We start from the raw sequence: 14,594 nt of genomic DNA on the forward strand, positions 1-14,594 counted from the left end.
GAGAAGGCCCTGTCCCTTGTCTCCACCAATCGCGCCTGCGACGCAGGTGGGATTGTGAGTAGGGCCTCTCCAGATGATCGGAGAGATTGTGTGGGTTCATATATGGAGATGCGGTCACGCAGGTAGGCGGGTCCCAAACCGTTTAGGGCTTTGTAGGTAAGCACCTGCACCTTGAATTGGGACCGGAAAATGAATGGCAGCCAATGGAGCTCCTTAAACAGGAGGGTTGACCTCTCCCTGTAAGGAGCACCAGTTAACAATCTGGCCGCCGCCCGTTGAATCAGTTGGAATTTCCGGGCCGTTTTCACGGGCAGCCCCACATAGAGCGCATTACAGTAGTCCAATCTGGAGGTGACTAAGGCATGGACCACGCTGGCCAGATCCACCTTCCCAAGGTACGACTTGCAGTATATTCTCAAGTCACTTCTGGCGCACACGCACACATATATTCATTCAATTAGTTCACATGAACGAGAGATGGATTTTCAATTAGGACTTAACATTTGGAGGAAAAATGTATTGCCCGACCACATTCAGAAAGCCTCATCCTTGTCCCTGAATGGCCACTGCAAATCCCGTTGTGCTGACAGAACAGGAGCCTAGGACAAAGAGCGTCAAGATCCATCAGGCTTTGCATCGTTTACTTTTTCTGCACAAACACTCTTTGGTCTCGTCTTCCGGTTGGAATTAAATCTCCGGTTGAACTGCCCATTTGGGGCTCTTCCTTATCTTTCATTTCTCCCTTATCTCCGAAATACACACTTTCCATGGCGTTGGCAAAGCCTGTGTGTGTACATCTGCAAACCCAAGAGGGACACAACTTGAGTAATCAAATCCCAACGGCCCCTCTTCACTGCATGTATATATATTGTATGCCGGAATGGTTAAAGAAAGCCCTTTCCAACAGCAGTGAGAGACATCTGAGCACAATAAGAGGCAGATGATTCCATTATTTAAGCACACCCCTTCACACAGAGACAAGAAATCTTCCTTTGGAAGTCTCCTGTGGTTTAGAAACAGAACCATAGAATAATAGTTGGAGTCCCTTCTGGGAGATGGCGGCAGGATATAAATAAAGTTTTATTATTATTTTATTACTAGCTTGGGGACCTGGCGATGCCCGGGTTATTTGGGAAAGGCACTGTTTGTCTGTGCTCCAAGTTTAGTCTAGATCCAGTGTCAGATGGGTTCAATCGGTGCAGGTGAACTACAGCTTCTATGTGCAAGTCCCATTGTCCATGGTCCATGCTCCTCCAAACTGTACCAGCATGTAGGATGGGTTATGGGGGATCTGGATTCCAAGTTTGGTCTTGATCAGTCATTGGTATGCGCCGCAGTGGTCTCAGGAAGTGAGTGAAGGTACTACAAGTCCCATCGTGCATGGTCCGTCAGCCCAGAAACTGTACCAGGATGTAGAGTGGGTCATGGGGGCTCTGTATGCCAAGTTTGGTACAGGTTTGTGATTTGTGGGGTCTGCAGTGTTCTGTGGGAAGTGAAGGTACTGCAAATCCCATCGTCCATGGTCTGTCCTCCCCCTAACTTCACCAGGGCATGAGGTGAGCCCTGGGGGTTATGTGTGTCAAGTTTGGTCCTTTTCCATCATTCATGCTGGTCTCAGTGGTCTCACGAAGTGAGTGAAGGTACTGCAAGTCCCATAATCCATGGTACACCCTCCTCAAAACATCACCCAGATGTAGAGTGGGTCATGGGGACTCTATGTGCCAAGTTTGGTCCTGATCCATCAATGGTGGGGGTTGCCATTGTCTTTGGGAGTCAAAGCATTGGAAAGTACTGCAAATCCCATCATCCATGGTCCTTTCCCCCCCCCAAATCACACCAGCACATAAAATGGGTCATGGGGGTTATGTGTACCAAGATTGGTCCAGGTCCGTCATTCGTGCAGGTTGCAGTGGCCTGTGGAAGTGGCATACACATACCCACAAACATACAAACATACATAAAAACACTGACTTTTATTATAGATAGATAGATAGATAGATAGATAGATAGATAGATAGAGATTAAGAGACACCATGGGCCATCTAGTCCAACCCCCTGCCATGCAGACAAAGCACAATCAAAGCACCCCCAACAGATGGCCATCCTGTCTCTATTTAAACTGGGTTCAAATGGCGCAACTCCCTGGGAGATTTAGCTAGTCACTGTTTCTCTAAGGATGTTGTGTCTTCAATGGGGAGACATACTGTTGTACACTAGAGCAGGAACACCTCTGACCTTAAACACCACACCAACTTGGTAAAATCAGCAAGCAGTTTATTGAAGAATATAAGAAGGCAAAGCAGGGAAAAATAGCAAAAACAGTAAAGTTCCAATATATAAAATAGTCCATAAGCTTCAAGGGAAAACAAATCCATGAGTATGGATGGAATGTGTCCAGAGAAGGGAGACTAAAATGATCAAGGGTCTGGAGAACAAGCCCTATGAGGAGCGGCTTAAGGAGCTGGGCATGTTTAGCCTGAAGAAGAGAAGGCTCAGAGGAGATATGATAGACATGTATAAATATGTGAGAGGAAGCCACAGGGAGAAGAGAGCAAGCTTGTTCTCTGCTTCCTTGGAGACTAGGACACAGAACAATGGCTTCAAACTGCAAGAAAGGAGATTCCATCTGAAAATGAGGAAGAACTTCCTGACTGTGAGAGCCGTTCAGCAGTGGAACTCTCTGCCCCGGAGTGTGGTGGAGGCTCCTTCTTTGGAAGCTTTTAAACAGAGGCTGGATGGCCATCTGTCAGGGGTGCTTTGAATGCAATATTCCTGCTTCTTAGCAGGTGGTTGGACTGGATGGCCCATGAGGTCTCTTCCAATTCTAGGATTCTATGAGTACATAAAAACTCATACAACTAGGCACTTGAATCCATGAAAAAAAGACAGCAGGAAAATCTCACAGACAAATCTTAAGCTTGGCAAAACTTGGTACATGAAACTAAGAGCACTTGAAAGTGAGACCGTGATAAAATAACAACGTTGACCTGACTGAGGCAACTCTCTCCCATGAATAAAGCTTTTTCAGATCCCAAAACTGAAAGGAAAGCATTCCTCTTGACCTTCCCACTAGGTAAAGGTTTGTAGGCGAACTGATCCTATCAGTCTCTGAAAATGTTGTCTCTGTTTACCAAAACTTTGCTTTCTGTCCAAACTTTAATTCTCTTCTCTCTCACTAATTCCTGCACCTGACAAATCAATTTCAGACAGTTGTTCTGAGAAAAGCTATGGAGGGCCTCTCCCAAGAATGTGGCCTTGTGACTCTTCCAGAGACAGTGTGGGCCTCTTGTCTGAGCTTAACTCAGGCCCAAGCAAACCCTCATCCCCAATGCCAACAGACCCATGCCCACCATCAGGAACATCATCTCTATTCCCATCATGAACATCAAATGGGATTTTGGCCTGCATCAAGAGGAGCATAGTGTCTAGATCGAGGGAAGTCATGCTACCCCTCTATTCTGTTTTGGTTAGACCACATCTGGAATATTGTGTCCAATTCTGGGCACCACAATTCAAGAGAGATATTGACAAGCTGGAATGTGTCCAGAGGAGGGCAACTAAAATGATAAAAGGTCTGGAGAACAAACCCTATGAGGAGCGGCTTAAGGAGCTGGGCATGTTTAGCCTGAAGAAGAGAAGGCTGAGAGGAGATATGATAGCCATGTATAAATATGTGAGAGGAAGCCACAGGGAGGAGGGAGCAAGCTTGTTTTCTGCTTCCTTGGAGACTAGGACGCAATGGAACAATGGCTTCAAACTACAAGAGAGGAGATTCCATCTGAACATGAGGAAGAACTTCCTGACTGTGAGAGCCGTTCAGCAGTGGAACTCTCTGCCCCGGAGTGTGGTGGAGGCTCCTTCTTTGGAAGCTTTTAAACAGAGGCTGGATGGCCATCTGTCAGGGGTGATTTGAATGCAATATTCCTGCTTCTTGGCAGGGGGTTGGACTAGATGGCCCATGAGGTCTCTTCCAATTCTAGGATTCTATGATTCTATGAGTACATAAAAATCCACACAACTAGACACTTGAATCCATGAAAAAAAGACAGCAGGAAAATCTCACAGACAAATCTTAAGCTTGGCAAAACATGAAACTAAGAGCACTTGAAAGTGATACCGTGATATAATAACAACGTTGACCTGACTGAGGCAACTCTCTCCCATAAATAAAGCTTTTTCAGATCCCAAAACTGAAAGGAAAGCATTCCTCTTGACCTTCCCACTAGGTAAAGGTTTGTAGGCGAACTGATCCTATCAGTCTCTGAAAATGTTGTCTCTGTTTACCAAAACTTTGCTTTCTGTCCAAGCTTTAATTCTCTTCTCTCTCATTAACTCCTGCACCTGAGAAATCAACTTCAGACAGTTGTTCTGAGAAAAGCTGTGGAAGGCCTCTCCCAAGAATGTGGCCTTGTGACTCTTCCAGAGACAGTGTGGGCCTCTCGTCTGAGCTTAACTCAGGCCCAAGCTAAACCCTCATCCCCAATGTCAACAGATCCAGGCCCACCATCAGGAACATCATCCCCATTCCCATCATGAACATCAGCAAAAACATCATTCCCATCATGAACATCATCATGAACCTCACACACAATCACAGGCTGAACAGCACATGGGGAAGAGCTTATTTATTTGTCGTGTCAGGGCAGCCAGTCAAATATATTACATTTCTAACAGAACAAAGCAAACAAACAGAGAAAATACAAAGTGTGTGAGTTTGGTAGTTGATTAAATGTCCTTTGACCAGTATCTGGCCACTTGGAGTGCCTCTGGTGTTGCTGCAAGAAGGTCCTCCCTGGTGCATGTGGCAGGGCTCAGGGTGCATTGCAGCAGGTGGTCAGTGGTTTGCTCTTCTCCGCACACGCATGTCGTGGATTCCACTTTGTAGCCCCATTTCTTAAGGTTGGCTCTGCATCTCGTGGTGCCAGAGCGCAGTCTGTTCAGCGCCTTCCAAGTCGCCCAGTCCTCTGTGTGCCCAGGGGGAGTCTCTCATTTGGTATCAGCCATTGGTTGAGGTTCTGGGTTTGAGCCTGCCACTTTTGGACTCTCGCTTGCTGGGGTGTTCCAGCGAGTGTCTCTGTAGATCTAAGAAAACTGGATTTAAGTCGTTGATGTGCTGGCTGATACCCAAACAGGGGATGAGCTGGAGATGTCTCTGCCTTGGTCCTTTCACTATTGGCTACTACTTCCCGGCGGATGTCAGGTGGTGCTATACCGGCTAGACAGTGTAATTTCTCCAGTGGTGTAGGGCGCAGACATCCCGTGATAATACGGCATGTCTCATTAAGAGCCACATCCACTGTTTTAGTGTGGTGAGATGTGTTCCACACTGGGCATGCAGACTCAGCAGCGGAGTAGCACAGCGCAAGGGCAGATGTCTTCACTGTATCTGGGGAAGAGCTGAGTGTGGCTTACTTGTGTGTTTGCTTGTTTATCTGTTTGTTTGTTGGCCCGTGAACCCCTTAAAGAGTTCTTTGGACAGCCCAACACACCTGGGCATCCTTAGGCAAACTGAAAAGCTCAGCTTCGTAGGGTTGTGTTCTGCCATTGTGGTTTTTCCTAGAAGCCTTCCTTGTCCACGTTGGATGGTAACAAAGGGGTTGGGTTGATCTGAATTTTGTGCCTGGCAGGGTCTGATTAAAGAGCGGAGGACAAGGGAGTTGCAAGCCCTTGATGAGCAGATCTAATTGTGGCTGCGGAGGCCTCTTGTTCTCCTGAAGTGGAGGAAAATTGAAGGTGGAGGGGGACTCGGAGACAATGGTTGGAAAGGAGCCGAGGCTCTTCAGCCCTGGATAATGAGGCCTGCAGCTGGGCTTCTGCTTTGCATTGAATGGGAGCCTGCAGTCAGACTCCTGGGACTCCTTTGCAGCATCATTCACCTGTCCAGTGAATGAAAAAGGGTTAATTTCTGTTCAGGAGACCCTGGAACTTCATAGCTTGGAAAAGACCCCAAAGGACATCCAGCCCAACCCCCTTCTGCCATGCAGGAAAACACAGTCAAAGCACCCCTGAACAGCTCTTACTGTCAGGAAATGCTTCCTAATGTGTTGTCGAAGGCTTTCATGGCTGGAATCACTGGGTTGCTGTGAATTTTCCAGGCTGTATGGCTATGTTCCAGAAGCATTCTCTCCTGACGTCTCACCCACATCTGTGGCAGGCATCCTCAGAGGTTGAGGTGTCTGTTGGAAACTAGACAAGTGGAGTTTATATATTTGTGGGATCAGAGGCAGCCATAGGTAATTTTCAACGGTAAGCAAACAGTATTTTGCCCCCCCCCCCCCCCCAACCAATCATTGATATATATTTTCTGTTCGTGGTGGGAGTTCTGTGTGCCATATTTGGTTCAATTCCATCATTGGTGGAGTTCAGAATGCTCTTTGATTGTAGGTGAACTATACATCCCAGTAACTACAACTCAGATATGTCAAGGTCTATTTTCCCCCAAGTGCACCTCAAGAGCACCCCTGGGCAAAATCAACTATACTGCAAATGCTTACTTTGCGTAATGGGTTGAGCCGCCCCTGTGTGGGATAATGTCCTGGGTGGGAGAAAGAATTCTTGTCTGCTTGAGGCAGGGGTGAATATTGCAATTGGCCAGCTTGATTAGCATTTAATAGCCTTGTAGCTTCAAAGCCCGGCTGGTTGCTGCCTGGCTGGCTCCTTTGTTGAGATCCAGCCCTGATTGATTCTTGTCTGGAATTCCCCTGTTTTTTTTTTTTAGTGTTATTCTTTATTTGCTGTCCTGATTTTAGAGGGTTTTTTTTAAAAAAAATACTGGCAGCCAGATTTTGTTCATTTTCATGATTTGCTCCTTTTTGTTGAAATTGTCCATATGCCTGTTGATTTCAGTGGTTTCTCTGTATAGTCTGACATGGTGGCCAATTGCACCATTCACACATGCCTCAACCAGACGAGAGTTCCTTCTCCCACCCTGGACATTATTCCACAGATATATAAACCCAATTTTTCTAGTTTCCAACAGACCTCACAACCTCTGAGGATGCCTGCCATAGATGTGGGCGAAATGTCAGGAGAGAATGCTTCTGGAACATGGCCATACAGCCTGGAGAACTCGCAGCAACCCAATTCTTCCTATTGTTTAAATGGAATCTCTTTTCCTGGCATTTGAATCCATGACTCCATTGTATCCTAGTATATGAAGCAGCAGAAAACAGCTTTGCCTTGACACCCTTTCAAAAACCGAAACATGGCCATTGCATCCCATTTTAACCTCCTGTTCTCCAGGCTAAGCAGACCTAGTCTTGTAAGCTAGAGGGATTAATAGTTTCCAAATATTTGACCATTTTGGTTGCCTTTCTCCGGATGCTTTCCATCTTGCTAACATCTCAGGCAGAGGCAAACGTGGGTCTTTGATGTGTTTTGGACTTCAACTCCCACAATTCCTAACAGCCTCAGGCCTCTTCCTTTCCCCCCTCAGCCGCTTAAGCGGCTGAGGGGGGAAGGAAAAGGCCCTGAGGCTGTTAGGAATTATGGGAGTTGACGTCCAAAACACATTGAGGATATCCAAGTTTGCCCATGCATGCTGTAGAATTAATGTCGTTTGGCACTACTTTGCCATAGCTCAGTGCTATGGAACTATGGGAGTTGTGGATTCACAAAGCCCTTTGCCTTTTCTGCCAAAGAGTGCTGGTGCCTCACTCATCTACAACTCCCAGGATGACATCGCATTCAGCCATGGCAATTAAAGCAGTGTTAGGTGTTAATACTACAGCATAGATGCATCCTAGGTCATAGAAGTAGAGAATTCGAAGGGTCCCCAAGACTGGGAATACAGAGTGGATTTTTCTCTCTCTCTCTCCAGGCATCCTATCCTTCCTTCTCCACCTCTTCTAATCCATTTTGGCTATGTCTTCCAGGTGTTGGCACCAGGGATTACTACCGGAAGATCGGCTATGAGCTGGAAGGACCATACATGGTGAAGCGATTGGACTGACATGGGACTCTGGAGCAGAGATGGAGAAGATACCAACATTGTGGACCCACAAAAGCTTTTGTTTTGAATGTGGGAGAGCGAAAAGGTGTAGGTCAATCCAAATGGGTCAACACCAAGGGATTTTCTTTCCAGCAGATGAGTCCCAGCATCGTCTTTGGATCTCCTTTTGACTTCCCTGCCCTTCTCCTGTTGTCCTTTGGAAACCAATGAGAGCCCCACAAGGATGGTCATTCTGTGTTGGGTTCCAACTCCTTATCAGCCCCAGCCAGTGGTCAGAGTTGGATTGAATACTCTATTTTCCCCTCAGTTGTGTCAAGACTACATCTCTCACCACTGACTGGAGATTATGGGAGTTGTAGCCCAACATGATGGGAGTGGCGAAGTTAGGAAACTGATCTTTCAATGTGCCAATGAGAGAAGCTAATTTTCCTTGCTTAGCTTCCATTACCCACACCACTGCCTGCAGTTTGGCCGAAGCTTTTCTCCTCTCTACATCTCCCATTCCTGCCTGTAGTTTGGCCCATTTTCCATCAGGCTTGCCAAGTTCTACTTGGGATGACCAGTTGCTTTTAATTCCCCATCTTTCACCGCCTTTGATTTGCAACCTTCATGAGGACTAGAACCTTTTCTCTTGAAATCTTTTGACATCCTGAGCTTGAGAGGACATTGGGCTTTTTGCTTCCTCCCCAATTGGGTCTCATTGACATTCTTTCCCCCGTTCTTTTGCTTCCAAAGCCTTCTGTTGTCATTTGACCAGAATATCCACTCCGTGCTTGTTTGGAAAGTGAGCTCTCCAAGGTGCTGAATCGCGACTTCCAAGAAGCTTTATCACCTTGGACAGTATTTTCAAACACATTTCAGAGCCAGGGATGAATTAACTTGTTTCACTGACATGGGAGTCGATCTCAACCCCTAATCCCATCATCCTCAACCTTAAGCTGGAAGGAATCCTCATTCACAGAAGTGAATACTGGGTTCTACAGTTGTTGTTTTTTGCAACACCTGAATTGCTTCTGTAATAATCCCTCTGGCATTGAAATGATGCAAACCACAGCCACTTCTCCCCAAAACAAGCAGGCATTTTGGAAGAAGGATGTTTCCAAATTGTTTTCCAAGAGTTTCCTCACATACTTTCCCTTTTCCTTTTGCAGTGGTCCTAAATCAAGATGCTGAGGACTTCCCTGATTTATTTCTAGCCTTTTATGGTTTGCACACTTTGCCGGGGTGTCGTATCTTACCATGGTTGGAGCTTTTTCTGCACTTAATGGCAAAGGATTTCTAGTTTTCAAACCAAGGCGAGACCTAGGAGAAGGGAAGAATATGGACACCTTTTCAAACCTGACTTCCCTTCTGCAAAGCAAACCTGTTCTTAGAAAGCGATGCCAATAAAACATGGTTTTCCCAGTGATGTTTATTATATTCGTTCATCATACCAGTGGGCAGCTGTTTGGGGCACAGACTGAACAAAACACCCTTCCCTGTTGAAGCCAACTTTCAGTGTGAAAAAGAAGTTTTAAAAAAATTAAGTGGGTGCAGAGAGGCCATGGGTACGTCTACATTGTGGAATTAATGCAGTTTGATACAACTTTAACTGCCATGACTCAATGCTGTGGAATCCTAGGAGTTCTAGTTCTCCAACCTCTTTTGCCTTCTCTGTTAAAGAGAGCTGGTGCTTCACCAAATGTAAGACTCCCATGATCCTATTGCATTGAGGTATGGCAGTGAAAGTGGTGCATTCAATCTGTAGTGTAGATCAGGCATGGGCAAACTTGGGCCCTCCAGGTGTGTTGGACTTCAACTCCCACAATTTCTAACAGCCTCAGGCCCCTTCTTTTTCCCTTTCCTTTTCTGCTTAAGCAGCTGAGCAGGGAAAGGAAAGGGCCTGAGGCTGTTAGGAAGTGTGGAAGTTGAAGTCCAAAACAGCTAGAGGGCCCAAGTTTGCCCACACCTGGTATAGATGTACCATCATCATCATCATCATCATCTTGCAAAAGCCCTCTGCCTCCTGATTTTCTGGGCAGGTAAAGTCTGTCGACATCACTACGTGGTTGTAATGCGTAGTGGATTGTCATCGGTTTTCTTGTTTTTCTGTCCAGATCATCCAGCTCTGCTTGTGTCCAGTTCACAATCCCAGCAGTGTATCTAATGATGGGGATGGCTCAGGTGTTGATAGCCTTGATCCTATTTCCGCCATTTAATTTGCTCTTCAAAACCTTTCTGACTCTTTGGATATATTCTTTGCTGAGCACATTTTTCACATGCCCATGCTTGATATTGTCCAACTATAATATGTCCAGATATTTATATGCTTCAGACTGACTGCATTTTATGGTTTGTCCCTTTGGCATCTCTATGCCCTCGCTGTGTGTAATTTTCCCTTTCTTTAATGCCACTGTGGCGCATTTGTCTAGGCTGAACTCCATACTGATGTCAGTGCTGAAGATTCTGATGTGTTAGTCAGTGACTGGATTTCAGTTTCTGATTTTCCATAAAACTTTAGATCATCCATGTACAGCAAGTGGGAAATTTTTGGTGAATTTCTTGCTGTTTGGTAGCCTAGGTTTGTTTCCTGTAGAATTACTGATAGTGGGATCATTGCAATGATAAGCAGGAATGGTGACAAGTCAGTCCCCCTGGCAAATTCCTCCCTAGATTTGAACAGTTCCATATCTTTCATTGCCCATGAACAACTCAGTTTTCCATTGTTTCATTGCATTTTCAGTGAAATTTCTAATGTTTTCACAAACCCCGATGACATCTAGACATTTGATAATCCAACAATGCTTTTTTGTAATCAATCCAAGCTGTATAGAGGTTTGTTTTGCAGCTTTTGCAATTCTCCAGTATTGTGATCCAATGCAACAGCCAGCAGAGTGATCTTGTCTGCTGTGGACTCATCTTGTTGTGTTTCAAATAATAATAAACTTTATTTATACCCCGCCACCATCTCTCTAAAGGGGACTCAGGGCGGCTCACATGAGGCCAAGCCCAAAAATGCAATACAGCAAAATAAAATACAAAGCAACAAGAAATTACATCACAATAAAATGCATAACGAACCAGATAAAATTAACAATGCAAAATAACATAATAGAAAGTCAAATACAATGGGTGGGCCAAATGCACAAGGTAAAATGATATAACCCTGGATGAGGTGTGTGTGTGTGGGGGGGGGGGGGGGGGGTAGTGTATTTGTGAGAGAGTGTATTTATGAGGGAGGAGTCCAAAAAGACAAGCAGTGGATGTGCTGGTACAGCTGTACCAGGAGCTCCAACTTTATTTGCTTTGTATTAAATGTTTGCTTGCAGTCCAAGGTTTCAAGGAGTCTGCAGAAAGGTGGCTTCCTCTGGTTGCAGTCGTAGGGCAAGTCACCTCTCCATCATCGTTAAGTTTTGGTTCCACCCCTTGTTCAGGGCAATTGGGAAGGGAAGGGAAACATTTTTAGTCAGTCTCAGTAAGGAAAGGTAATGTAGAGGACATGTACAAGCTTCTCCTGTACAAAAGCTTCAACCCTTAAGACTATCCAGGGGAGGACAGTCTTAAGAGCACCCAAAGATCTCCAAAGGACAAGAGGGACCCTCTCACCTCTGCAGGAGTCTACCGTGTACCATGCAGCTGTGGACAAGTCTACATAGGGACCACCAAACGCAGCAGCATTGCCCAAACAAGAATCCAGGAACATGAAAGGCACTGCAGACTACTTCAACCAGAGAAGTCAGCCATAGCAGAGCACCTGATGATCCAGCCTGGACACAGCATATTATTTGAGAACACGGAAATGCTGGACCACACCAACAACCACCATGTCAGACTACACAGAGAAGCCATTGACATCCACAAGCATGTGGACAATTTCAACAGAAAGGAAGAGACCATGAAAATGAACAAAATCTGGCTACCAGTATTAAAAAAAACCTCTAAAATTACAACAGCAAAACAGCAGAGAGGAAACAACCAGGCACATCTTAACACCTCTCAACCAAAGATTCCCCCAGGCTTAGCCAGGCCTTCAAATGCTAATGAAGGTGATCAGTTGAAACATTCACACCTAACTACAGCAGAGAAAAGCTCTTTGCCCCACCCCAGCCATCCACAGATATATAAACCCATTGTCCTAATTCCAACAGACCTCACTACCTCTGAGAATGCTTGCCATAGATGCAGGCGAAACGTCAGGAGAAATGCCTCTAGAACATGGCTCTATAGCCCGAAAAAACCCACAAGAACCTAGTGATTCCAGCCATGAAAGCCTTCGACAATACAATCTCCAAAGACTTCCAGGGAAACAGCCCTAAAGCTTTGAGGAATTTCGGAGGGAAACAGTTTGGAAGACCAAAGAACTCCAGCTGGAGAATCTACTGGCCTTACTGGTAGGTCCACTCTGTTCTCGAGACGCAGTTCGACCCGGTAGCGGAGCCCACATCAGTAAGACTTAGATTACAGTCAGCCTGGGAGAAGTTAAAAGAGTTTTTCCTTCAGAGAAAGTTTAGTTAATCAGGGTCGGGTGCCAGTCCATTGAGGACTAGACTGAGAAGGCCTTGAGGTGTTGTTTGAACCATTGAGGATTTGTTGTTTGTTCCATGATGAAGACTTTGTTGCGCTCTACGTGGGGTTGCCCTTGAAGACTGTTCGGAAACTCCAACTAGTCCAGTGTGTGGCAGCCAGATTGCTCACCGGAGCGACATACAGGGAGCATACCACCCCCCTGTTGTGCCAGCTCCACTGGCTGCCGGTTCAATTCCGAGCACAATTCAAGGTGCTGGTCTTAACCTACAAAACCCTATACGGTTCTGGTCCAGTGTATCTGTCCGAACGTATCTCCCTTTACGTCCCACGTCGGAGTTTGAGATCATCTGGGGGGGCCCTGCTCTCGACCCCACCACTCTCACAAGTGAGGCTGGTGGGGACGAGAAGCAGGGCCTTCTCAGTGGTGGCCCCCCACCTGTGGAATTCACTCCCAGGGGAAATCAGAACAGCACCAACCCTCCTCTCCTTCAGGAGGAGGGTGAAGACATGGCTGTGGAACCAGACCTTTGGGCAACCAGGCAATTAGATAAGACAACCAAATAAGACAATCAGATGTGTAAGATCAGCAGGATTGTCGAAATGGAACCAAAAACAGATCTTTGAGTTAATGTACACTGATGGGTAGGAGGAAGATCTAGGTTTGTATTGTTTTACTGATTTTATCATTTTATTGATTTTATTGGATAATGCTGAATTGTGGGAATTTGTACTGTTATACTTTTGTGATGATTGTTCTGTGTGGCAGGCGTCTAAGTGCGCCTTGCAGTTGTAAGCCGCCCTGGGTCCCCTTCGGGGTGAGAAGGGCGGGGTACAAGAACCCCAAATAAATAAAAAGAAATAAATTATCAAATACTCTAAAGACCATCACTTCTGGAAAATCCCTGAGAACTTCTCTTTGGGGGCCCCTGGCTTCCCGCTGGGCAAAGGTTGCACGTCCTATTTCAAAGGAAATTCTTTACAGGCCCAGCACAGGACAGAACAGTGGGGTTGGGCCTTCATTAAGAGCTGCCGTGCACCATAGAAACCACTGCTCAACATTGTCTGCATTTTTGCATATTGTAGCTTTTGGTCTGAATGCCACCCAATAATATTATCCCCCAAATGTGCATTTTTAAAAGTCAGAGAGTCTTCAGAGGCAACAAAAATGCTATACTTTCACAACTGGAGTTGAAAAATAAAGGGTTGTCTGCCATTCTATCTCCGAGAGCCAGTTTCTTCCCTCTCAAAGGGTCAAATGGATAATGATTCTAGCAGCAACCTTTCTAATTATTTCCATTTTGCACCTTAAATTGGCATCTTTCCCAGTTGCCAATGGTGCCTTTGACCCGTTGTGCTTCTCTAGAAAACTGTCGCCCGAAGGCAAAGGTTCAAATGTGCCACGTTTTGCAATTGTTCCCCATTCAACATTTGCACCTTGACAAAACAAAAGGCAGAAACCCAAGATGGGGGCCTTGACCCATTTCCCATCACAAAGGCCAAAGCCTTCCTTTCCCCCTTCCTTGCAAAAGGCAACGGAGTGGATCAATTCAATTTGAGAGGGGCCAAAGGTGCCGCCTTTCTTGCGATGTTGCCTTAATGGACTCAGAGAAAAAAAGGTCGCGGAAGAAATTGCATTGTGGGAGAAAAGGAGAACAGCTCGGTCACTTTTGTGAATTGGGAGATGCAGTGCACAAGGAAAAGCTCCGATATAGGGTGGGTGAGAGCCGTTCTGTGAGAGCCGTTCAGCGGTGGAACTCTCTGCCCCGGAGTGTGGTGGAGGCTCCTTCTTTGAAAGCTTTTAAACAGAGGCTGGATGGCCATCTGTCAGGGGTGATTTGAATGCAATATTCCTGCTTCTTGGCAGAATGGGGTTGGACTGGATGGCCCATGAGGTCTCTTCCAACTCTTTGATTCTATGATTCTATGACTCGGGGTGGATTACAATGTACATATACATGGCAAACATTCAGTGCCATAGACACACAACATATAGAGACAGACACACAGAGGTTATTTAACATTCCAGTTTCATGAGGGTACTCTGGCCACCAAGGGAGCTGTCACTTCACCGTCCATTTGTGACAGAGTACTTCCTCATTCTTTTGCACGCTTGCTAGAGGTTTTATGGCGTCGTAAA

At 45.9% G+C, this 14,594-nt stretch overlaps 1 protein-coding gene across 1 annotated transcript in view; it reads left to right on the forward strand.

The window, feature by feature from the left end:
• ELP3 (elongator acetyltransferase complex subunit 3) overlaps positions 1 to 9,355 on the forward strand; it is a 173,841-nt gene extending 164,486 nt beyond the window's left edge. Inside the window, exon 15 of the mRNA XM_067462594.1 lies at positions 7,875 to 9,355. Coding sequence (XP_067318695.1) covers positions 7,875 to 7,951 — 77 coding nt within the window. The 3' untranslated portion in view covers positions 7,952 to 9,355. The remainder of the gene's footprint in view (positions 1 to 7,874) is intronic.
• The last annotated feature ends 5,239 nt before the right edge of the window (positions 9,356 to 14,594 follow it).

This window comes from Anolis sagrei, chromosome 1 (genome assembly GCF_037176765.1).
Source record: "Anolis sagrei isolate rAnoSag1 chromosome 1, rAnoSag1.mat, whole genome shotgun sequence".
Classification (NCBI taxonomy): Eukaryota; Metazoa; Chordata; class Lepidosauria; order Squamata; family Dactyloidae; genus Anolis; species Anolis sagrei.